Source organism: Hemicordylus capensis, chromosome 14 (assembly GCF_027244095.1).
Source record: "Hemicordylus capensis ecotype Gifberg chromosome 14, rHemCap1.1.pri, whole genome shotgun sequence".
Classification (NCBI taxonomy): domain Eukaryota; kingdom Metazoa; phylum Chordata; class Lepidosauria; order Squamata; family Cordylidae; genus Hemicordylus; species Hemicordylus capensis.
Window position 1 is genome coordinate 16,782,757 of NC_069670.1, and position 25,163 is coordinate 16,807,919.

Here is a 25,163-nt window from a genome sequence, read left to right on the forward strand (position 1 = left end):
CTTTATTTCTGGGTCGACAGGCCTCTCCTCAGCTGGCCGGCTCCCGGGGGGGAGCCTTGGCTTCTTTCGGGAATAGGCCTTGGCACGTTCTCGCGCCTTGCAAGCCCCTTCTGCGGAACAACAGAGCCGCAGAAAGTCCCAAGTCAGAGCCTCGGAGAAACCGCTGCTGCCGGCCCGTGTCGACAACCCTGAGCGTGATGGCCCAAGGGCCTGACTCGGTGTACAGCCGCTGCTTCCTAGCTACGCGGCGATAGCAGCAAGGCACTCGCATCATGCAGGGCCCTTGGTTGCCTGCCGGCTTCAGATTCTGGCCAGCTCGTGCAGAATAGTCTTTCGGGGACGTCTGTCTTTTTTTTTTTTTTTTAAATCCAAACCCCTCTCGGGTTGGGCCGGTCCAGTAGTCTGCCTTTTCCTCGTTCTAGGCGGCGGCCAGGAGGGTGGGCGGGGGAGCGGCGGCGCGCCTGCGCCCTGCGCTTCCCTCCCCCCGGCCGCCGCCGCCATCTTGCGCGCCGTTCCCTCCCTCCAGCCCGCCCTCCTCCTCCTCCTCCCGGCCTCTCTCCGCCGCCCGTGCTGCCCGGTGACTGAGGCGGAGGCCGGAGCGAGCCGATGCGCCCGGGCGTGAAGCTCTTCGTGGGCAACGTGCCCGACCAGGCGTCGCCGGTAGAGCTGCGCGAGCTGTTCGAGGCGGCGGGGGTGGAGCCGGGCGAGCTGCTGAGCGTGGCCCTGATGAAGCAGTTCGCCTTCGTCCACATGCGCGACGAGGCGGCGGCCGAGCGGGCCGTGCTGCGGGTCAACGGGCAGCCGCTCCACGGGCGCCGCGTGGTGGTCGAGCCCTCCCGGCCCCGCCCCACCCACACCGTCAAGATCTTCGTCGGCAACGTCTCGGCCGCCTGCACCAGCGGCGAGCTGCGCCTCCTCTTCCAGCACTACGGGCCCGTCGTCGAGTGCGACGTCGTCAAAGGTAGCGCGCGCGGGTCCTCTGGCCATGTGCAGAGCGCGCCGGGACGGCCAGCCTGCTCCCCCGCTCTTCGTCGTCGTCGTCTTCTTCTTCTTGGGGGGAAAAGGGATGGCCCTTCCCGTCCTTTCCCAGGGAAAGCCTCCACGCTCAGGAGCAGTCTACCCGCCAGCGCCGACCTTGGGGGTGGGGGGGGGAGGAAGGAAGGGCTGCTTCTCTCCCTCCACACTTGGAAAAGAATATCCTTCCTTCCTCCCTTCCTTTTCCCAGAACGGGTTGAGAATATAATTCAGAGAATTGCTTGTTTGTTTTTCATTTAGTCCATTTAGAGAGAGAGAGAGAGATAAGTTTGTCCAGTCATTGACCAGCAAATTTAGTCCATGTATATACCGCAGTTCACAAACTGGCTCTGGGCAGTTCACAATATTTATTTATTTTTCATGTTTTTATACCACCTGATATCTCTAGGCCGTGCACAAAGTTTAAGATTGAAAATGGCAGATTGAAATACATAACACAATAATAAAGCCAATATAAAACAAATTATTAAAATTTTAATATGGATCTTTTCTCCGAAGGATATCCTCCCCTCCCTTCTCCTTTCGTTCTGGGAAAGGATGGGAGGATATTCTTCTCTGAGAGAGTAGAGCAGCCCTTCCTCCACACCCCCGGTCTGGCACTCATAGGTAGACTTCTTCTGAGTGTGGAGGCTCTTTTTCTAGACAGCCCTTTATTGTAAGCGTTCCTTGCTGTGAGGCAGAACCAGAGGCCGTCCATTCCTCCTTGCTCATTGACCATGTCGGCCAGGGCCCCAACCCCCACCTTTTACCTGGTTTCTTTTCTTGCTCAGGAACAGCCCTCCCCCCTTTCTCTCTGTGTCTCTCCTAATTTGGCGCTGGGGGAGGTAGACTGCTTCTGAGCGTGGAGGCTCTTAGCCAGCATCCCATCTGGCACATTTTTATACCGCCCCATATGCAAGCCCCTGAGTGGTTCAGAATCTAAAAAAACACAACTAAAACAGTTCAAAATACAGATAAAAGCTTTTAAACTTAAAACGATGAACTAAAAGTCTGGCGAAACAAGTGTGTTTTCAGGTCCAAAACATCCAGAGAAGGGGAGGCTCTAATTGGGAAGCATATTTAAGTATTGTAAGCAGCCCAACACGCCTTCTCCCTGGTTTCTGTTGCCCAAGAAAAGCCTCTGCCTCCCATCCAATATGGCGCTCGGAGGTAGTTTTCTTCGGAACGTGGAGGCTCTATTCCTAGCTGTCTATTCCTTTAGCTGCTCCTCGGTGTGAGACAGAACCAGCGCCCATGGTTCCATTCGTAATGGAAAGCAGAGAGGTGATTGAATCTGCTCTGGGGGGAAGGAGGGAGAGCGGGGGCCCTTGAAACATACACAAGAGTGCGCCTTGCTCTCTAACCACGCCGGCCAGGGTTTTGGAAGAAAGAGCCCTTCTTCTTGGTCTCCCCCTAATCTGGTGCTCAGAGGTAGACTGTTTCTGAGCGTGGAGGTTCCATTACTAGCCCATAGCCCTTGACTGCAAGAGTTCCCTGGTGTAAGTCAGAGCCAGAGCCCATTGTTTCCTCGCGAAGGGAAGGCAGGCAGGTTGCGTCTGCCCTGGGGAGAAGAGGGAGACCTCTAAACATGTGCAGAGTGTGCCTTTCAAACTGGCCAAACTTTAAGAACGGAGGTGGGGGGGGGCAGCTTCTGCGCCTGGGAAGCTCGTCACGAGCACTTTGAAAGGAATAGGCTTCCTTGTTATCTCTGTGGATCCGTTCCTAGCCCAAAGGCTGTTCTGTGCACATTTGTCTGACCCCTAAGAATGGTTTCCGTGCGTCAGACCAGAGGCCCGGCCCAGCCAGCCGGTTGCTCCTGGAAATCTCTCTTGCAAGCAAGACGGGAACCTTCTTGCCTGCTCTGCGTCCCCCAGCCCATCTGGTATTCCAAGATAGCCTGCCTCTGAGCATGGCAGTTCTGTTTAGCTAGGAGGGCATGTAGCCGCCGTTAGCTCCTGTTTTCCATTTCTTTGTCTAATATTTTGCTTAAAGCCGTCGCAGCCGGGGACCGCCACTGTGTGCGTGCGGGAGACATGGCGTGCCCTTCCCGTCGGGACTGAAGATGTAATAAGAGGAGGAAGCAAGCTTGTGAGACGTGCCTGCTGCCTCTTTGCAAGGACCGCCCTAGATGATGGGGGAGTGGAGGCAAGCAGGAAACGCTGTACCTTCTCTCGTGGGGTAGGGGAGAAACTTGGGGGTTGCCTCCCACTCCATTTGTGTGTGTGTGTGTGTGTGTGTGTGTGTGTGGAATGGGTTCTTTGTGTCTGTGCGTTTGGGGTGAAGGTCTTCAACCCGTCCAAGGGAGGATTGCCAAAGCCCGAGCTTTCAAGAGTGTGCTCGTAAAATTTGAATGTTCCTCCTTCCCCCACTTCTTATCTGTGTCTGTTACGAGGATAAAGAGATGACACTATCGCGTTCTGTGCCTCGCTAATGTGCGTTCAGCCATGGGGATGGAAGAGGGGAGCAGAAGTGATCCTAAAGTTACTGTACCAGGCCCTAGATTCTTAAAATCTAGGAGCCAGCCCCAAAAGTTAAGAGCCAGATTATTTGATTGATTGATTTCTATACCGCCCTTCCAAAAATGGCTCAAGGCGGTTCACAGAGAGAAATAACAAATAAATAAGATAATCAAAATTTATCCTTGTCCCCAAAGGGCTCACAACCTTAAAAAAAAAAAAAAAAAATTAGACATTTGACAAAATAACTGGACTTAGTGACAGACATTGTGGAGGGGGAGGGTAAAAGGGCATCTCTTTATCCATTTTAGAACAGGGCTGCCTAGGACAAATACAGGTTTCAGGAAGCCAGTCGGCCTTGCTCCGAGTCTGATGCTGCGGTTGAATTTCTAGGCACCGCAGGGGATTTCTCCGGTGGGCCACTGTGTGAAACAGGATGCTGGACTAGATAGGCCTTGGGCCTGATCCAGCAGGGCTGTTTTTCTGACCAGCCCTTGGAGGAAAGGATTCTTCCCATACCACCGATGGCCACTGGCCACCCACGTTTCCAGCTCCGTAATGCAGTGCCGTATACTGTGATGAAAAGCTGTGCAGGCACGTTTTCCACTTTTGGTAAACGGCAGAAATATGTCCCCTCTAATTCCGGAGGCCCTACATACGCCGCAAAGGCCTGGCTGGCTGCGCCATCTTCTCTTCCGGCCGGACCAGACTATGGTGAAGTGTGATACGATACCAGGATTTGGGCACCGGAGTCAAGGGGTTTGAATCGGTGGGCTGGGTGTGCTCCTTCCTGGTCCTGCGACGCGGCCCTTCTGGCATGTCAGAGTTCAGGGCCTGCCTCTCAGTTCCCCATCCCTGCTCAAAAGCGCTGTTTATTTTCCTGATACTGCTGGTTCTCTAGCGGTGTCATGGCACAATTGTACATCCCTGTGGAGGTTTCAGGGAGCTGCCGCCGTGGGGCAGAGCATCCCCAAGCGCCGCCTGACGACCTGTTATCCCAGTAGCAACACGCTGTAGTTGAGTGAGCCGCATCTAAAGTCATAGGATCCTCTGAATGTACTTAACCTGTCAGTAATTGAAAGGTAGCAGCTCCAGCCACGGTGGGGTGGTTCTCTCCCCTCAAAGTATCCCGGAATACCAGTGGGGTGCGGTCAGTAGAAATGCACATCAGCCCTATGACACACGCTACTGTGATGCCTGTTATGAGGTGCACAAAGGTATCTGTGTGCTGAAACCTCTCCTGGTAGTGGGGCAAGAAGATACTATGTCCCCAAAGGGGTTCTGTGGCCCCATAGAAAGTGGGTGGGGGGGGGAATTTCCTCTCCTGTTTTTCTTTGTTCTATAGGAACATAGGAAGCTGCCATCTACCAAGTCAGACCTTTGGTCCACCTAGCTCAGCATTGTCTGCACAGACTGGCAGTGGCTTCTCCAAGGTTGCAGGCAGGAGTCTCTCTCAGCCCTATCTTGGAGATGCTGCCAGGGAAGGAACCTGGGACCTTAGATGCTCTTTCCAGAGTAGCCTCATATCCTATAGTGCTCACACATGTAGTATCCCATCCAAATGCAATGCAGGGTTGGACCCTACTTAGCAAAGGGGACAATTCATGCTTGCTACCACAAGACCAGCTCTCTTATGGTCTATAGGACCGCTCTGGGCTCCTTGGAGGAAGAGTGGGATATAAATGTAATGCATAAATAAATAAAAATAGTACAGTGGTGCTCAACTTCGGCCCTCCTGCAGATGTTGGCCTACAACTCTCATAATGCCTGGCTATTGGCCACTGTGGCTAGGGAGTATGGGAATTATCTAAAAACAGCTGGGGGGGGGGCTTAAGTTGAGCAGTCCTGGTCTATAAGGTGGTCTCAGTTCCCTCCTAGCTTGGTGGTAGCAGGTGGTCTCCATGGTGAGTTCAGCTATCCCCCCGCCCCGCCCAACCAAGTATCCCAGTTAATGACTTCTGTTTATTCCTTTCCCCATTCAGCATGTGTAACTTGAATGTCCACGTTTTTCAACGCTCTCCAGACCTTTCAGTGAACTCAAGTCACCTGATGTGTGACGTTCTAGTAGTTCGTTTAGTTGCCAAGTCCTTGATCTGCGTGCCACTTTCAGACGTAAGAACTACTGGCCGGCTGTCGTCGAAGACCGTGTTTCTCAGCCACTGGGCCGCTTCTAGCCCCTAGTTACATTCCAAAGCCAGGCAGGCCACGTTCGTTTAGGCAGGCGGCCGGCCAGTCCTTGCTTCAGAAGCATTGAGAAACACTCCTTGAAGGCTTTGGGGATTCAGATCCAGTCGCTGGCTGACCGAGAGAGTTATGCCTGGCCCAGGATGGAAACTGCTGACAGACAACAGATTAGAACATGGTCTAGTGCTGGCTCAGTGTGGCGTCTGAACCACAGAGCCCCTCGGCTATCTCCCAGAGCTTTATGGCACCATGGGTGGATTTGAGGGGTTTTACCACTCCTAGTCTGTTGCGTCCCACCATCAGTTGCCAAATGCACTAGCGCCTTCCTGTGTCTGAAAGACGTGCGCGCGGCTCTGTCACGGAATTTACACTTTACCCTCGCACGACCTTGGAAGTCCTGGGCAAAGGTTCCCTTCGGAGCTATTCCGAATCGGCCATAAAACTGCGGGACCCGGCGTGGCAGAGTGCTGCACCCAGCGCTCACTTAGGGGGGAGCCGTCTTTTTGACCCACACTGCTGTTCAGTGGGCCAGGAAGGGAGTTACAAGTTGTCCCCCTGCTCTTTCCCCAACCAGCAGTCCCACTTCTCAAACCTTTATCATCATCATCATCATCATTATTATTATTATTATTATTTATTATTTAATTTTGCAGCATGTAATTGAAAGCGGTGTCTCATGTCTTCCGGGACAACTAAACCAACCCAGAACCATGGCACACCTCCAGTCACCTCCTGTAGAGCAAGGGGCCCACAGAAGAACGGCATAGCTCAGAAAACCCGACTGGGCATTCTGGAGGGTGGTAAATGCCATCTTCAAGCACCACTCTGAAGAAAGTAGTGGCTAGCTATTTATTTTCTTTCTTTCTTTCTTTCTTTCTTTCTTTCTTTCTTTCTTTCTTTCTTTCTTTCTTTCTTTCTTTCTTTCTTTCTTGTGTTTTCCTGACTTCATGGTGCATTTTTGCGTTAAGAGTAAATTTGCCTTTAAGCTTCTCCCTGCAGCACCTTCCTCCAGAGTCCTCGAGCTGCCAGAGAACAAGGAATCTCCCCTCTTTGCCCCAGCCCCCCATTTCTCATGCGATAATATCCCACAGGAGTCCAGATCACTTGGCTTTTAACAATATACTAGCTGAACCCGCACAGAGCATCTGTGTGGTAGCACGCTGAGCCTGTGGCATCCCTACTCTCTCACTCGCTCGCGCTCTCCTCCCCACCACCACTCGCTCGCGCTCTCCTCCCCACCACCACTCGCCTGACTACCTTTTCTCCTTCCCTCCTTGCTGCAGCTAGGACTGCCGGCGCCTCCTCCACCCCCTTCCTAACTGCCTGCCCCCAATTTTCCCTTGGCCGCTTTCCCTCTCTCCTCGGCCCAGCAACAGCCTCTCTCGCCAGCTCCCGCAGGCCTCGACCTTCCAAACAAAATACCCCCTCCCTCCCTCTCTCTCTCCATTGCTTCACCGCTCTCTGTCTGGTTTCTCCCTTCCAATCTGCCTTTCCTCCTTTCTTCCTCCATCTTCTGTGCACCCCCCACACCTGCCAATTTCTGCCTTCCTCCCTTGCTGCCGCTCCCTCCCCAGGCAGTGGTTCCAGGCATCCAGACACATCTGGACGTAGTTCTCTTCCGGGTCGGCCGTAAGAGAATTGTATAGAGAGATGATCTGCCTTCGAATGGGGGTGGGTGGGAGGGGATTGCCGTGTCAACGTGGCTTGTGTGTCTGAGGCAGGCTCGGCACCGTGTCCGTCCAGAGGAAACTTGTCGTGTCTCAGGAGAGGGGAGGAGTCTATTGCACCCTCCTGGGTGCTGCGGAATGAGTGGGCTTGTTGTTTTGGCAATTGGCCCTTTCGATCGATCAAGTACGACATGCACAGCCGTTGGAACCGTCCAAACGCCACTTTCGTAATAGGCAGTGTTGTGTATCCGAAAATCGACCCCGTTTTTGCAGCCAGATATGCCAATGTGCTGTATTTTTAGATTCTGCCGTGCTCTTTGCCACTGTGTGTGCCTCATTTTTCCTCCTCTGGGGCCAACACTGAGATCTCCTGATAAAAGAGGAGATCAGAGACAGGGCAGCTTCATAAGCAGTGACATATTTCTGCGTCCTGCCCCACACACTTGACTGGCAGGTGTGCAGTTTGTCTCTACAGCTGTTTCCATGGTCTGGATCCGTAATGAGAAAAAAGCCCCAGTTTGCAGCGTAGAAGCCAAGGAGACACTGCTGGTTGATGTTCCAAATACAGTTGGAACTGAACAGAGCACTGAACCTCCCAACTTCTCCCACTGGATGCTCAATTTTAAGCACCCTGGATTTCCATGGTTTTGTTTCAGTCGAATTCCAGGCATGTTGATGATCTCTGTTAAGCTAGAATCCTTGGATGTGCAGTCAGTTCCAGTGGCTTGTTCCAGCATGCTTGAACCCTTTAAGTTTGTCTTTAATCCAATCCGTAATGGCTAGAGTATAGGCCTTGGCAGCCCGGGATTGCCATTTGTGGGGCTCCTTGAAATGCTTCCGTCCCAAAGTAGCGTGTAATCCTGCTGCTCAGAAGGAAAGAAAAGGTAAACTTATCTCTCAGGCTCCCAGAATTGAGTTGGATCTCCAGTTTTGCCCTAGGTCGTCGTCGTCTTTACCCTACATTTTTGTAATTCCGTTTTGAGTCACCATGGCTAGGAAGAAGAATGCCCAAACAGCTGTGGGTTTGTTTGTTTTTTAAATGCATGCAGCTGTTCAGTATGGAATGCATTTGCTGTATACTCAGGTGTAGGCTGGGTGGTGGAACAGGCGTACGCTCCGCTTCTGACTGGGACCCACAACAGCACCCACAGTCCTCAGATCAGCATTAATATGTTGGAAGTAGAGAGATGAGAACTCAGGGATGGGATGGTACATCTTTGTAGGCTGTGGGAGCGATCCTTTGATAAGGCAGGTGCTTTTTACAGCCAGAGAGGAGTGTGGGCTGTGGGTCAGACCCCGGCCTGGAAATCTAGGGACGGTGGCCAGCAGCTCTTCCTTCCGCTTGGCTGGCTGGGTCCTCAGCCGACCCACTTTGCCTTTTCCTGCTGGCAGCTAGTTGAGTCCTCCGCCCGCGTCCCAGTAGGAGTGGGGTCCCAGTAATCAAATGTCATGTTTCCTTATTGATAACCCTCTGTCTGCTGCTTTATCAGACTTTGCGTTTGTTCACATGGAGAACGAAGAGAACGCTAGAGCCGCCATTGAACACCTGAACGGACGGGAAGTCAAAGGCAAAAGGATTAACGTGGAGCTCTCGAACAAGGCGCACAAGAGGGGCACGGCCGGGCAGCAGGGAGGCGGAGCCGAAAGGAACAAGATCCCCACCCTGGAGAAGCTGCAGGCCCGGGGCGACGGCTTGAGGCCTGACCTGAACTCCCAAGGGGCAGCCCCGGCGTACTCGGCGCTGGAGTATGACTATCAGCAGCGGCTGGGCGGCGGCAGCGGCACTGGCGGCAGCAGCGGCCTGACCAAGTTTGACCCCTCTGACAGCCAGGCCCGGCAGATCTCCCCCTCCTACTTTGGCAGGGACAGAAGCCCCATCAGACGCTCGCCCACCAGAGCAGGCTACATGCATCCGATGGCGGCCCAGCAAGCGACCTACCGGGACCAGCCCTCGGCCTCCCTGGGAGCATCCTACCGGGACCAGCCTTCGGCCTCGCTTGGCATGGCTTACCGGCCCCAGCCGACGACCGGCCAGGCGGCCCTGTACAGAGCCCAGTCCTCGGCACTGCTCAGCAATGCCTACCGAGCCCAGTCCTCTGCCCCCCTGGGGAATTCTGCTGCCCAGCCAGCAGCCTCGGCCCTGACCTCCTACAGTGCCCAGGCGGCTGCTACTTACAGTGCCCAGTCTGCCGCAGTGGCGGCGGCTGCTGCCGCCTACGGGGCCCAGCCTGCCGCCTCCCAGGTTTCCTCCTACGGGGCCCAGCCGGCGGCGACCTACGCTGCCACTTATGGGGCCCAGGCCGCGGCGACGTATGCAGCTTCCTATGGGGCCCAGGCCGCGGCGGCGGCCGCGGCACTCTCGGCATCTTACGGGGCCCAGCCTGCGACCAGCCAGTCAGCCTTGTACAGCGCCCACTCGCTCTCGGCGCAGCCTGCTTCGTACGGCGTGCAGGCGGCTGTCGGCCACGCGGCGGCCTACGGGGCCCAGGCCACGTCTGCCCTGCCGGCGGCCTACGGGGCCCAGTCCGCGGCAAGCCTGGCCGCCGCTTACAGCATGCAGGATGCGGCCGCCGCCGCCTCCTATAAAAACCAGCTCTCTGCTTCACTGTCGACAGCCTACCGCGCCCAAGTCTCCAACCCGGCCGAGGCGAGCTATGCAGCCCAGCAGTCTGCGTCCGTCCCCTTGGCGGCCGGCTACCGAGCTCAGGCGGCGTACAATGGGCTGTCTCAGTCCGCCCAGCAGGCGGCCTCGTATGCGGGAGTGTCTCAGGCCGAAGCCGCCGCCCTCCACCCGCCCTATGAGCGCACCCGCCTCTCCCCGCCGTGCGGCAGCCGCGAGGAGCTCTACAGAAAAGCAGCGGCGATGAATAAGAGGTATGCGGCTAACCCCGGTGGGAACGCTTGGTGCGCCGGCCGGTCGCCGAGAATCCCAGCCCGCTTCCAGAGGGGATTAGAAGGAGCCTGCGCTCCAGTGCCCTGGGAGGTGGTGTGTGCGCTGCTAATACTCTGGGCCCGTCTCTGGAAGCAAGCGGGGGGGGGTTGCAAGGGGGGGGCTCACTTCCCCTTCTGCTCTGTTGTTGCCTGTGCCATTGGCTTCTCTCCACCAGTTCAGCTCCTCTTTCAGCCCTTCTCTGTGCTTCTCTGTTTCTGGGGGCGGGGGGCGGACGTGGCCGCACGCTCCTGTTTTTCCTGTCTGGACTTGGCTGTGGATGCATCGGGAGAGGAGGGCGGGCTTGGAAACTGGGCCCGGGAAAGCCCGAGGTGTCGGGTGGCGTGGGAGGGTTCTCCTTGAACTGCCCCTCTCTCTCTGACCAGATGTTGCCACACACCAGGGAAGCTAGACGGTTGAGCCCCGACTGCTGTTTTTATGTATTCATCTGTTTGATTGATATACCGCTTTTCCAAAAAAATGGCTCAGGGCGGTTGCAGCTGGGAACATGGGAAGCTGCCATATACTGAGTCAGGCCCTTGATCGGTCTAGCTTGGTATTGTCTACCCAGACTGGCAACGGCTTCTCCAAGGTAACAGGCAGGAGTCTCTCTCAGCCCTCTCTTGGAGATGCTGCCAGGGAGGGAACTAGGAACCTAGATGCTCTTCCCAGGGCAGCCCCATCCCCACAGGAGAATCTCTTCCAGTGCTTGCACATGTCGTCTCCCATCCAAATACAAACCAGGGCAGACTCTGCCTAGCAAAAGTTCATGCTCACTATCACAAGACCAGCTCTCCCCCTGTAGTTGCTGGTAGAGGCAGTGTAAGGCCCGGCTGGAATAATGTTTCCGGTTCTAAGGAGCCAGGGTTGTTTTCCTGGAACCCAGCTCTGCACATGGCACTCGGCAATCCCAGACCCCTCCGGCAGTGAGGATTCTTTTTGGGCTGCAATTTGGGGCTGGATGGGAGCCCCCCGCTCAGCTGTGGAGCATGTGAGATAATAAGCCGGGGCCTGAGCATCTGTCAGCATGCACTTGCCTTGCCACCTAACCACGGTGGCCTTCCGTGCACCTGGGATTGGGGAATTGAGACCCTGGTGCCCCTCTTAGGAACTACGCACTGGATCTAAGGCCTGGGGGCCCCTCAGTGGTCCTCCTCCCAATTTCTGTTCTGACGAAATGATGCTGCCAGCACGTGTTGTTGTCTTCTGCTTACAGCAGCGACCTTCACTCTCTTTTATTTACGTGGGGGCTGCTTTAGCAAAAGATCTTCGCTGTGCGAGCCGTTTCCCACTGTGCTGACCTCGGTGCGGTCCGGTGCTTTTCTCAGGGCGGGGAGGGCCCTTTAAGAGAGGTGGAGCCCTGAAGTGCTCTCGGAGGAAGGCCCTGGGGAGGCCTGCGGTTCCCAGCACTCGGTGCATGCCTTCTTCCAAAATGGCCCAGGGGCTCCGGAGGGCTCTTTTTTTCTTCTTCTTTCTTTAAAGGAACCCCGCTGTCACTGGGCCAAGCATAGCACGGCACACTGGGAAACACCCACAACAAATATTTACTTTTCAACAAAAGTTCCCAAAGTGGTTTACGTGGAGAAATAATAAATACATACATACATATGTAAATAAAATAAATAGCCTCTGTGTGGCGCCGGGGGACTCTGCCGAGCATTTGGCTTCCCTCGGGTTCGGCAATACCTAATTAGTTGGGGGGTGGACACAAAGAGGGTTGGTAAGAGACCGCCACTTGCTCCCGCGCCTTGCAGCGAAAAAGACTCTGGCCGTTCCCCATGCTATCAGAGGCAGATCTGGTGGTCTTGCAGGCTTCCGTAGCAAGCTCCCTTCTGTGCTTCTGCCTCGGCGATCCTCTTCTGGGGTGGGGACCGGGTCTTCTCCTCCGCCATGGCGTGTGTAGTCGGGGGCGTTGGCCGCCCAGCGCCTTTTTATTCACCGAATGTCTCTTCTCTTAACCAGGTACGGTTCTGACCTCTCAGATGACCGCCGTTTATCTGACCTCTCAGATTTCCGCCGTTTAGCAGACTCCCCCCACGCATACCGCCATTCGCCGACAAAGGCTCAACTGGATTTCCGCCGTCTCCCAGAATCGCAGTCCGATTACGCCCGGTATGCGGGCGCCTACGGCGATTACTTGCGCAGCGCGCAGCTGCAGATGCACGCTAGCTACCAGCGCCGCCTGTAGAGGATTCCCCCCCACCCCACCCGTCTCTTCCGGGGTGGGACTGCGTCATCGTCCTGGCGCCCGCCGATGTCACTCGCTTAGCGCAGACCCCCAGCTGCTGCGTCCTTAATGTGCAGGCATTGCCGTTAGATTTCAGAATCGCCTTTTTAGTTGCTCCATTTCGTCCCGCCTCCTGTCACGGGTGTCCTTGGCAACTGGTCACTTTTAACTCTTTGAGTTAGCTTTCTTTCTTTTCTTTTTTAAAGTTCTTTCCTGTACCAAGTAAAGGGTGTGTGATTTACTTTAGATGGGAGCACGGGACCCGATTGAGCCATATGTGGCCATCCCAAAGGGACAGTTCCATAGGGGAGTTGCCGTCTGAACCTTTTAGAGCTAGGACTCCGTAGCCGGCCTTAGGGGTGCTCCGTATAGCTGCACATCCAGCCGTTTAGAACCCAAAGCCCCAGGGTGGGGTTGGCCACGTGGCGGACTGTGTCCGCTTCCAGTTCCTCGAGCTTGCTGTTCTCTCCCCTGCCCTGTTAGAAACGAAATTGTTCCTGTCTTGAAAACCCTCCTCGAATGTCCTTGCAGCGGTGAACGCTTGGTGTCTTCCCAGGCCAGCTCGATTGCGTTGATGCAACAGTATACTTCGTTGATGTACGCCAGTTCCGAGTATGCAGCCAACCTGCTGTTAGAAGCGAGCTTAGTCTTTCTCCCCCACTTTTTTATCAGCTGTAAATAAAGAATGAGCTGATGGACAGTTTAGAAAACCCAGCTGTCTGGTGTACATTTCTTCCGGGGGTTGGGGGGGTGTGGTGTTGCTTGCTTCCCAGCTCAGGGCCATCTCCTCTGAAGTGGACTCGGGGCGGGTGATCGGTACGGCGTGAGTGACGGTGTCCGTTGTTCTACGGTACGCTCCGTTCGAATCGAAACGGCCTGCGCAAAGCCCTGCCCCTCCCGTCATCCTTCTTTTCAGATCTCTCTGCCGTGTTGGTCGTCTTCGTGTCATGTTCTCCAGCAGGGCTAGTGAAACCCCTCTCTCTCCCAAACTCTGGTGGGGAGGACCAAGGAATTGGAGAGAGCCCATGGAGCCCCAAGAAGCAGGAAAATCTCTGGGTGGGGTGGAAGAGAGGTGTGGGATTATGCAACTGTAAAGAGCTGGAGTGAGCGAACAGAGCCGATAGAAGCCGTGCCTGGGTTGACAGCTTCAGTTGGGTGCCCTCCACTACCCTGGTTGCATGGGATAGGGCACGGTCCTTGCATGAAGACTGCTTCAGGAGATGAACTAGGTATATTTGGTATCCCCCTGCTTAGGCGCGGAGAGGTGCGGGGCCTCTTCCCTAGACCACCTGTATTTGTAGCAGTGAACCATTGCTCTCGTCTCCTCCTGCTTTACTGTTTTTCTGGAGACCCTCGCTGCTGCTTCTACTTCTACTTCCAAAGGGCTAGGCCTATTAATCCGTTGCAGTGGAAATGGTGTCATGGTTGCTCGATCGTGCTGCTTCTCTTCCTGGTTTTATACCATTTTGGAACCTTGGCCAGATTCTAGATGGGAGTGGGGCTTTAAAAAGATGGGCCTCATCCAGACGAAGTCTGCCATGGCTAAGTATCACTGGAGTAGGAGACGAGTTACTCATGACTTGCTTGAGTCCTGTAAGTTTCAGTGGGGCTTAGTCCAGATCCTGCCCGTTTCTCCCAAGTGAGAAGTTTCGGAATGAACAGAGAGCTTCCCCTCCCACATGTATTGCCGAATAAGTGTTGGTAACCTAGGGGTTCCCAACTTGTGGTACTCGAGCTGTTGCTGAACTACAACTCCCATCATCCCCAGCTGCAACTCTTTATGGCTGAGGATGATGAGGGTTGGAGTACCTGACCTACACATGCCACATCGTCGCCCGCAGCTGCGTTTTGGTCCACGTCTGATGAAGTGGACTGTCGTCCCCCAAAGCTTGCCCCAAAATAAACCTGCCCAGGTGGAAGGTGCTCGGAAAGGGGGTTACTCTGCAGCTGAACTGAAAAGTAGCACAGTCGACAGAGAGTGATGGCACAGTCGCAAGGGGACCATGACTGTGCTTGGAACAAGGCCAACCTCTTGATGATCCGTGTCTTCCAAGTAGCGAGCTAACTGCTCTTTGTATGGCTCTTCACAGGATTATGCTTGCTAGGGAGTTGATTTTTAAAAGTACAAACTCTCTCTCCTCCTGTGCTGCATCTCTTGCTTGTTTCTAAGGCTGAGGTTTCCTGGGCAGTCCTTATTACAGCTTGCATGATCTGCCGCTTTAATTTTCACGTGGCCCAGACAGAATTGCCCAAGAACAGCTTTACAAGGTATAAATAATGTCCTATCTGTTCCTGTTTTCTCTCTCTCTTTTTTTTTTTTGTCGTGACCAGGCACACTGCCAATGAAGCAGACTGCTCCCTAGAACCAAAGTGTGGCAGTCTGCTTATGCTCCTGTGTAATGAGGTCACCGTATTCACAATTCCCTCCCCTCTGTTGCTGGGGAACCTACACTGAACCATCCCTCCGGAGCTTACAACTGGGAATGAGAGAAGGGAGCACATCTTGTTTCTCCATTGCTGGAATATATGCTAGACAACCTGCACAACTGCGGCCCTCCGGCTGCTTTTTTGGACTACGAATCCCATCACGCCCAGCCACCGTGGCCAATAGGAATTATGGGATTTGTAGTCCAGCATCTGTGGTGGGGGGCAAAGTTAGGTAGTCGTGCTCTGAGATAACCATCTTGCTCCCATATTCTTTGGAGCCAAAGTAATTGCCATGAAAGCTGGTGGGGAAAGGAAGGGAGGGGGAGATACGTTCTGCCCCCTTGTCTGGCTTGGGAGAATGTGGGTCTGCTGCCAGAAAATGGGCCGGGGTGGTTGGGTGGCAGCTGTGTTGTTCCCCTCTCATTATTGTCTTAGGTGCTGTGACCTCGTCTAGAGCACTCTAGGGAAAGGTTCAGCAACGGGCTAGGGTCCCAGGGCGTCATGCTGGTATTGGCAAGGGAGCTTTGGAGTAGGGCCTACTTATTTAGAAATAACCAAATGGATGCTTGTGGACCTTAGTATCATTCTGCTCTTGATTTGTACCCAGTTAACTAGCTGCCACTAAACTATCCCAAGGCTCCAATCTTGCAGACCAACGTCAAGTGTATGGCCTGTTCTATCGCTACAGACAGCATTCTGTACTCCTGGAAGCCATTTGGCTAAAGGAGAAGCTCTTGAGCTTGCCAGTTTCATGTAGCCTTCAAAATAAGACAGGACTGCACCTTGAGAGTTTTTTTTCTTTTCTTACAACTAATTTAGGAATATAGGAAGCAGCCAAGGTTGCAGGCAGGAATCTTTCTCTGAGCCCTATCTTGGAGATGCTGCCAGGGAGGGAACTTGGAATCTAGATGCTCTTCCCAGAGCGGCTCCATTCCCTGAGGGGAATCTCTTCCAGTGCTCACACTTCTAGTCTCCCATTCATATGCCACCAGGGTGGACCCTGCTTAGCTAAGGGGACAAGTCATGCTTGCTACCACCTAATGGCACATCAGGGAAGTAGCTTGCCTAGCAAGCAAGAGGTTGCCGGTTCGAATCCCTGCTAGTATGTTTCCCAGACTATGGGGAACATCTGTATCAGGCAGCAACAATATAGGAAGATGCTGAAAGGCATCATCTCCTGCTGCACGGGAGATGGCCATGGTAAACCCCTCCTGTTTTCTACCAAGAAAACCACATGGCTCTTTGGTTCACCAGGAGTCGACACCAACTCGACGACACTACTTTACAAGAAGACCAGCTCTCCTAACTTCTCAGCCAGAGGGGCAATGAGTTTTGTGAGAGATTATTTGAGTTGAACAACACACCCATATTTGACATTTAAACCACTGTGGCAGTGAGAGAAGTAAGACAGTTCAGTTACCACCAGTTGTCTGCAGTCCCTAATAGCCCAGATCGGAGGTGAGATCTTCCTCTGTTCCAGGCCTTCACCCTCTCTGTTCTTGCTTCCATATTCTCATCACTTCATTTGTACCCCAGATGCAATTGTGGGGGGTCCTCTGCTATTCCCAGTAGTCTCTCTAACAGAAGGATCAGAGAAGATACCGTGCTGTCTTGAAGGGTTGGGGGTGGAGGGGAGAAGAGACCATCCTCTTAGCCAGTAAAAGCCATACCAACCAATGCAAATGGTTGACTTGCAAAGTTTTACATTCCCACTATGACCCCAGACAGCCCCCAAGTCCACCTTTCCCTTCAGGACTCGCCAAACTGCACAAGTATTCTCAAAAGGTAGACTGGCGGACATAAATGACGTGGCTGTGACGGAGAGCAAGAAACTGCCTTGAGCAGGCAACATGGCCTATGCCAGGCTGTCCCGGAATCTCTGGACGATCTGTGCCCTGATGGTGCAGGCCTCGCTGGAGAGCTGAACCAAGGGGCTCTGTGTAGGCAGCTCCCGTTCAGCATCTGCTCCCTCCTCCACCCTCTTCCCTTTCCCGCAGTGGGGTTTTGTGGCTCAGGGAAATGTTGGGCAGGACACAGCAAGCCAGGAAGATCTGGCACACCTGTGTGGGGGTGGGTGTTGTAGGGCTACAGGGAAACAGAATGGCCACATTTTCAATGGGTAGCTCCAGTCCCCTGTGGACAGAAGAGGAAATGGAATCTGTATTAGTGGGTGGTTTGTGTTGAAGGCTGTGCAGAAGGCCTGTAGCAAATTGAGGATCAAACCGAGCTGACCTAAGCAGCCTTAATTCAGCTTCTGGAACATCAATATACTTCCTTTCCCCCCCACTCCCATAGTTTGGAATTTCTAGCACTTTGACATCTTGAATTTTATCATATCTACATGGCCCACACACACACACAAGATTTTGAGGGTTTGGGGTTGTGTACCTTCTGCCTATCTCATCTATCCCTCTGGTTTGTTTGGCCCTGATAACAGTTCCTTCCAGTCCCTACATCTCTCCCAGTCTGAACCAAAAGAGGGTACAAAGCCTCACCTGGCAAAGTTTTACATATATGCCTCCTGCCTTAATTAATTAACATATTTGTATACTGCCCAAAACACAAGTCTCTGGGCAATTTACAACAAAACAAAAAGGTTAAAATGTTACAACAAGTAAAACTTAACATTCAAACTATTAAAAATCATCAAACTATTAAAACTAATTAAAAGCTTGGGTGAACAAACATCTTGACTGCCTTTTTAAAAGTTGTAAGAGATGGGGAGGCTCTTATTACAGCAGGGAGCGTGTTCCAAAGCCTCGGGGAAGCAACAGAGAAGGCACGTCCCGATGAGCCACCAGAGTGGCAACTGCATTCATTCATTCGATTTCTATACCGCCCTTCCAAAAATGGCTCAGTACAGTTTACATGGAGAAATAACAAACAAATAAGGTGGAACCCTGTCCCCAAAGGGCTCACAATCCTTAAAAAGCTGCAGACGAACCTCTCCTGATGATCTCAATGGGCGGTGGGGTTCATAGCAAAGAAAGCGTTCTCTTAAATACCCAGAGCCCAAGCCATTTAGGGCTTTATAGGTTATAACCTAAGACCTTATATTTTGCCCGGAAACCTATTGGCAACCAGTGTAGATCTTTCAAGATAGGAATGAAATGGTCTTTCCGAGGTGACCCAGAGTCCACAAAGCTGCTTCCTAGCCAGCTTGCTGTGCAGGCGGTTTGCATGGCTCTGAGCGGGAGGCCCCGGCACCGACTCGACCAGCAGCAGCCGGAGCTGAGAGAGGCGGGCCAGCTGCCGAGCTCTCCCGCGGGGCGGCGTGCGGGCAGGAGCCCGGCTGCTGGGCCGCCACGTGGGTGATGCTGCCGCGGGGGTCCCGCGGCGCCAGCAGCATCTTCCGTCGCCACGGCAACCAAAGCGGAGGACTTCCCCCGCAGCGAGCGGAAGTTCCGCCTCCTGCCGCCTTCGCTCACGGTGATTGGCCGCCGTGTGCCCGGGGACGCCGCATGGCCCATAAGACCTCCGCCCACCGGATAATTGCCTTTTAGAGACTTCCGCGCGCGGGGGGGGAGGAGCATCCACCCAAACTGGAGGCGCTTGCTGCGGCAGCCTATGCCGGGCCTGCTGAATTTTGGGCTGACAAACGAGGGGTCAGATATGTGGCTGGAGTTCTGTTCAGCCTTTATCTGTCAATCAAATTCTCTTTCCTCAGTTTTTCTCCTGCCGTATAAAATACCTATCAACGTGACACCCACCCCCCCACTTTAATTAAACACCAACCAAAACAGAATTATCTGCACACCCTCGCTAGGATGCCGCTCCTGACGCAGTCCCCTTGCTGTGCCAGTGTATTCCGCCGCAGTCAAGTAAGTAAACAAATAAGTATTATTTACCTGCACTAGTGTTGAGCTGACATGGCTACTCTCTGTTTTCCTTGGCATTTTGTCGAGGACAAGGGGTGCTCCATAGCTGGGGTTCTCTTCTGCTGGTGGAGAGTAAACATGACTGATGATTTTATATGGTTTTTAGACTTATAGATGATGTTAACCAAATGAGTTTCCTGATGTCTGCATATACTATTATGTCATTGTTGGATCTGTCTGCACCTTGAGAAGACGTGAACTGTATAATACTGGAGTGGCAACCTGGTTCTGTGATGTTGCATTCTATCAATAAAGATCAAGTTGGTAACAGTTCTTAAAGCCTTTATTAGAGCATTATTGTAAATCACTTCTAATCAACCAGAGCCACCCTCTGCTGTGTGGAGCTGCCATCTCTCTCTGTTACACACATACACACACACACACTTGCAATGAGGATAACTATGGATTATATTTTTATTTGCAGCACAATGTTTTAACTGGAAGGAATTCAAAATAAACCACATTTTTCCCCATGGAAGACCATCTGGGATTGAAAGGTCATATGTTTATCTGTTTGCTGGTGCCGGGGGGGTACTCCTGCTGCCAGTTCACTACAATGATTAAAGCCCTGGATTTTAAATGAACCATTAAAGTTCTCCATTGTTGTTGGAAGACATTTGGCCCCGGTGACCAAGATGGAAACTGTAAGAGAAAGAAAAACATTGGCCTTTCAATATTGTGGGGAAAGCAGTGTATACCCTGCTTTTCCAACAACTTGTGGTGCAACTCACCCCCCCCCCAAAGAGCTGAATCAATTAAAAAAAAAAGACTCCAGTCCAATTCCAATCACAGAACAAAAAGCAAAACCGGCATCACAGCCCCCAATACCATTTTGTAGTGGCGTCAAAAAAGGCTATGCCTTATCCAGCTTAAATGCCCTGTGGGAAAGCCAAAGGGCCATAAAGAAGGCTTGAGGGGTGGGTGCTTCAGTCCCTGAAAAAACTGGTGGTGAAGAAAAGTGTTCTGAGCATGTGCAGAGAGCATTTTGTAGAGGTTCTCAAACTTGGGTCCTCAGATGTTGGCCAGAGTCCAAGGCCTCCACAGCCCCTGCCCCCCCCCATCCTCTTTTGTTTGTCCCAGGTGGTGTGGTCGCCCAGCAGAGCATGATGATGCTTAATTTGCAGAGGAGGGGGGCCTCCAAAGGCTCTTAGGTCCAGGCTCCACAATTACCTAGGTCCACCACTGTCCCCAGCCACCATGACCTAAGGCCTCAGGATACCTCAGGCCATGGTGGCAGCTGTATGTATGAATGAATGAATTTTATTATTACAGTCAGTGACCAGCCGTCAAAAAATAAAATTAGTTTAAAACAAAACAAAACAGGACAATGGTAGCTGTAGTCCAACAACATGTGGGGCCCCAAGTTGGAGAGCTCCTGCGGTGAAGGAATCACACACAACCTACTGCCCCCCAACAGACACTTCCAAGGCTGGGGAGGCGGAACGTGGGGAACACAGGGCTTTATCGGCCAGGGCCAAAAACTGCAGCTGCCAGGTTTGAAAACTGTACTGGGTAGGAAAAACTCCGTGGAACGGTTGTCGGCCCTGCGGTTTCCGGCGGAGGGACATCAGAGAGGACTCCGCCGCCTGGCCTGACCCAACTTCCGGAGGGTGGAATCTGCATGCGGCGGAGTGGGCGTGGCCCGGGCCGGAAGCTGCGGCAACGAGGGGAACCATGGCTCTGAACGCGGCAGGTAAGCGAGGTAGGAGGGGTCGCCATGGCAACCGGGGCGCTCGGGCTGGGCGAGGGCCGCGCCGCGGCCTCCCGCTTCACCCCCTCCCGTCCCGCCGCAGGCAACGACGACACGGAATGGGAGCCGCCGTCGGAAGCGGAGCTGAAAGTGATCCAGGCCCGGCGGGAGCGGCAGGACAAGATCAGCAAGCTGATGAGCGACTATCTGCTGAAGGGCTACCGCATGCTGGGTGACTGCTGCGAGGAGTGCGGGGTGAGCGCGCCGCCGGGGGGGTGCCCCGAGGCGCGTGCAGAGTGCCTCCGTTTTCCTCTCTGGGGGCGGGGCGTCCCTAAGCACGTGCAGAGCGCTGAGAGCCCCTTTGAGAGGGATTCCCAGCCCATATGGGGTTGGCTGCAGCTCCTGTAATCCCCAGCCCAAGGCCCCTGCAGCTGGGGATTCTGGGAGTTATAGTAAACAACATCTGGGAATCCCTGTCAGAGGGAACCCTAGTGCAGAGTGTCTGGGGGATGAGACCTCTGAGCATAGGCAGAGAGCCTCGCTTTTGTTTCTTCTGAGTGTGTGTAGTGCATCAGGGGGACAGGGCCTCCGAGCACATGCAGAGTGTCTTGTCTTCATTCCTCCCTTCCCTACCATGAGTAAGGCCTGGGGAGGTTTGAACGAAATCCAGACATCTCTTTTCCATCGCAATCCAGAAAGACTGTGGAGGTCCTGAGTTAATATCTGAGGTCAGCCAAGGGCAAGGTGTGAGTGGACAAATTGAAATTAAATCTAGGCAAGACAGAGGGACTTGGGGTTAGCAGACCCGCTGATCCTGCTTGGTGGAGGTACATCGAGGGCCTTCTCTGTGGTGGTCCTTAAGATGTGGAGCTCTCTCCTTTGGGAGCACAATGTCTGGCCATTCTGCCAAGTGTCCGTTGTCTGGCTCCTAAATTTTGGGGCTGGCTCCTAGATCCAAAGAACTTGCAATTTGGGTAATAAAACACCTGCATGCCACTTGATATTTTTATTTTTCAGCAATAGGTTGGTGCTTCTCCTTTTTTCCAAGAGTGCTGAAGGTAACAGAAAATAGAATTATTTTGAAGAAAGAGTGCTGGCCAGGTCTAAGCAAGCACAGATTGTTGAAATCTGGGGGTTAGGCACCCTGAGATTCGAATGAGGAATGTGAGCCCAGTCCCACTTAGAAATAAAAAACATATTGCAGAAATAAAACACTTAGAAATAATATATCGATAAATAGATCTATCAGGGTTGCACAAGTTCAGCCCCCCAGCTGTTGGACTACAACTCCCTTTATCCCTATTGGCCACTGTGGTTGTGGATGACAGGAGTTGTATTTTTCTCCCTCTCTGACAACACCCCATGAAACTGAAGGATGGGAAATTTAGGACCGACAAGAGGAAGTTCTTTTTCACACAGTGCAGAATTAATCTATGGAATTCTTTGCCATGGGATGTGGTGGTGGCCACCTGCTTGGATGGCTTTAAAGGGGGCTTGGACAGATTCATGGTGGACAGGTCTATCGATGGCTACTAGTCTGGTGGCTGCGGGCCACCTCCAGCCTCAGAGGCACCATGCCTCTCAATCCCAGTTGCAGGGGAGCAACAGCAGGAGAGAGGGCATGCACATATCTCTGAGGGCCAAAGATGTGCAGCCCACACACTTATTCTGCTGTTGTCATGCCAAAGTGCAGGAACCACTTATTTTTTCCTTAGCACCCGATACCTGTGGTGGTCTCTTTGGCTTTGGTATTTTACTTATCACGGGGTAGAATTTAGGTGGATGGGCCTTGTGTGTGTTTAATTTCCTTCACCACTACTATTTCTTTTTTCTCTTCATCTTAAAGCACCATGTTCTTTTTCCCCAAGGGATGATGTTCTTCTCTTCCTCTCTCCTTCGTCTTTTCAGACCATTCTGCTGCAAGACAAGCAGAAGAAGCTCTACTGTGTTGCCTGCCAGGAACTGAATTCTGACGTTGACAAAGACAATCCGGGTACGTTGGGTGTGGATGGCGCAGGAAGCTTGATGCTTAACACCTATCTCTGTGGCCAGTGCAGGAATGGATTGGGAGGGCCTGGCGTCTAGAGGGCAGGAAATGGCGCAAAATGGAGCCTAGAGCTCCCACCGGTGAGGTGGAGAGGGAGCTTTGGTTTGCTAGCTAACTGGATCAGCTGCAGCACAGGGAATGATGTGCCAGTCTGACTCAGCTGCTGGGAGCTTGCATGCAAGGAGCCTCTTCTGCTATGCAGCTAAAAGCATCACATACTGATGCTTTTGCACCTATATGTACAGCTGCATTGTTCATACTTGTGGTTGGCTTCTTTATAAATCTTAAACTTCAAAAATTCATCAAAAATCAGCCCAAAAATTCATCAAAAATCAATCCCTCTGAAATTTGGGTGGTCACTACCACCCCCACCCACTAGTATTTATTTATTTTATTCATTCATTCATTCATTTGATTTTTATACCGCCCTTCCAAAATGGCTCAGGGGGGTTTACAATTAAACTGCTTCTGGGTGTGCCTGTTATTGGGAGGTTTGTGCTCAACCGGACATTTTAGCAGTTAACATGTCAAAGCCCTGCTGGATCTCCTAGTACAGGGATTCCCAACAGGTACCCCTAGGGATACTTGAAGGGCTCTCAGCCCTCCTGCCTCCCCATGTTGTAGCCACGCTATTTGTTCCCCATCTGAGACCCAAAGCGGAAGGGAAAGGGTGAAAAACCAGTGTTCCCTCTAAGGCATGCACCTGCGCATGTGCTCACACGTTTTTTTAATGTCCACTCAGTTAATTTTAGATCCCGCTCAGGTTTAATCAGGAACGCCCCATTCTGAACACAGGTGCGCACACGCTGCTTCGATACTGCCAGTTGAACAAAACTCATTCCGCACACAAATGGGGAAAAATGAGAGAACACACTGGTGTTCTCCTTTGCTCCTGACTGGCTGGCTGTGTGCTGAAGCTTAGCGCACCCCTCCCCTCAGCCTGACTGACAGACTTCAGAATATTAGCACTGAGGATTCCTGTTGAGATGAATGGAAACAGTAAACTTGGCCCGGTCATTTCAATAAGACCGCTTGTGAGTGACTTGGTGTGAGTGTGAGCCAGTGATTGGAGTAGCCCGACTCCCTGATTACAACACCAACATTTGTGTTTTTATGTGCGCCTGCACACACCCACACATTTTGAGTGTTACAGTTTGGGAGACGGGCTACTCCAGTTACTGGCTCACAGCCACACACTAAGTCTAATTTGTGTGTGCAAGTATATATACACACTAAATCTTTCTCTGGGGGACCTTAAAAGGAATTTTAAAAGTTTGGGGAGCTCTGTTCTGCTTGAACTTTCATACAGAGGGGGGGTTGGGGGCAAGTTAAATAAAAAAAAAAAAAAAACAGCCTCCACTGTGTGATGGGGGTGGTTGGTGGGGTGTGCAGGCACTCAAGGGGAGACCAAGGCGGGGTAGCTGGAGGCAGCGGCGGCAAGAGCTCCTTCCCAGAGTCCACCTGCCTCCCAAATGACAGATCAGGCTGTTTTCGGCCCATTTCGGGCCTCTGCACACACAGGAAAAAAGATTTAACTTGTGTGATGTGGTGGGCGTGGGGCAGTGACAGGGCGAGTGTGGGGCAGTGGTGGGGTTCTGGGGAGACCCCCCTGAACATTTGGAGCCCCGCCCCGGGAGACAGAAGACAACAGACCAATCCCCAAGGTCTGTGGCCAAGAACGCCTCTGCTGGGTGGGCAGGAATGGGAGCGGAAGTTGGGCATGCTTGTGGCCCCCTCGGAGGAGCGATGCCCAGAGCTCATGCCTGCCTGCTTCTCTCTCTCTCTCTCTCTCTCTCTCTCACGCTAGCTCTCAATGCGCAGGCTGCCCTTTCCCAGGTGCGCGAGCGCCAGCTGGCCTCCAATGCAGAAGAGGCCCCTTTGCCCGACTACAGCTCCTCTCTGCCGACTCCCCGCCACGTGCCACGCCCAGAACACTGCGAAGGGGCCGCCTCGGGACTGAGGGCTTCTGCCCCCGCTGCGGCGCTGGCTGTGCCCACCGCGGCGGCAGCGCCGGCGCCTGCATGCCCGCTGCCCGTCAGCGCCCTGGCTGCGGCAGAGGAAGCCTTGCTGCAGAAGCTCGGCTGGGCTAGCCGGGAGCTCCAGCAGAGCACTTGCATCGAGACCAGCATCCAGCTCTGCACCCTCATCCGCTCCTGCACAGAGTCCCTCAAAGGCATCAAGGAAGTGCTGCAGTGAGACCTTCCGGGCGCAGAAGCCTGCTGAACCATTCAGGGGAGATGGATTGCCCTCCCGATTAAAACTTGTGCTCTTTTGTCTCACCCCGTTTGTCCTGAAGTCTGGGGAAGGTTGTTGGGGATGTGGCTGGGGTCTCACTGGGGCAATGGGATCAGGGGTGAATGAACTTGGGCCCGCTCCACCACCATCAGCCGTGTAGCCCGCAGAACTGCTGAGCTGCCGGCTGGGTGTGGTGCAGGAACTCGGTTACTCTGCTTTTGCTGCCTGCCTGTGTCTGCAAAACGGGTTGTCAAAGGCCTAGCAGGCATGGAGGGCAGCCCACGTGTGGCTCAGCGGGCCGCAAGCTGTGCAGGTGCAATTTTTGCCCATGTTTCTTTTCGCCAGCCCCCTCCTCTCCCCAGTAAATTTCCTGCTCGGTCAGTGCACGATTCAAAGCTTAAACGGCTTC

At 53.3% G+C, this 25,163-nt stretch overlaps 2 protein-coding genes across 5 annotated transcripts; both read left to right on the forward strand.

The window, feature by feature from the left end:
• Nucleotides 1-419: 419 nt before the first annotated feature.
• Nucleotides 420-19,055, forward strand: LOC128337434 (RNA-binding protein 14-like). 2 transcript variants are annotated; one of them, XR_008312263.1, is made up of 5 exons: nt 420-961; nt 8,812-10,195; nt 12,213-12,362; nt 12,961-18,725; nt 18,889-19,055. XR_008312263.1 is itself a non-coding variant. In XM_053278437.1 (4 exons), the coding sequence occupies exons 1-4, from the start codon at nt 607-609 to the stop codon at nt 13,157-13,159; spliced, it is 2,088 nt and encodes a 695-aa protein (XP_053134412.1). In that variant the 5' UTR covers nt 420-606; the 3' UTR covers nt 13,160-19,055. The 2 variants fall into 2 exon arrangements, 1 of the variants encoding a protein (XP_053134412.1); XM_053278437.1 differs by having other exon boundaries at nt 12,961-19,055.
• Nucleotides 19,056-20,334: 1,279 nt separating this feature from the next.
• ZNRD2 (zinc ribbon domain containing 2) lies at nt 20,335-24,798 on the forward strand. 3 transcript variants are annotated; one of them, XM_053278448.1, is made up of 4 exons: nt 20,335-20,475; nt 20,576-20,727; nt 22,381-22,465; nt 24,327-24,798. In XM_053278448.1, the coding sequence occupies exons 1-4, from the start codon at nt 20,457-20,459 to the stop codon at nt 24,713-24,715; spliced, it is 645 nt and encodes a 214-aa protein (XP_053134423.1). In that variant the 5' UTR covers nt 20,335-20,456; the 3' UTR covers nt 24,716-24,798. The 3 variants fall into 3 exon arrangements, with proteins under 3 accessions (XP_053134423.1, XP_053134422.1, XP_053134421.1); XM_053278447.1 differs by having other exon boundaries at nt 20,368-20,484; XM_053278446.1 differs by lacking the exon at nt 20,335-20,475 and having other exon boundaries at nt 20,491-20,727.
• The last annotated feature ends 365 nt before the right edge of the window (nt 24,799-25,163 follow it).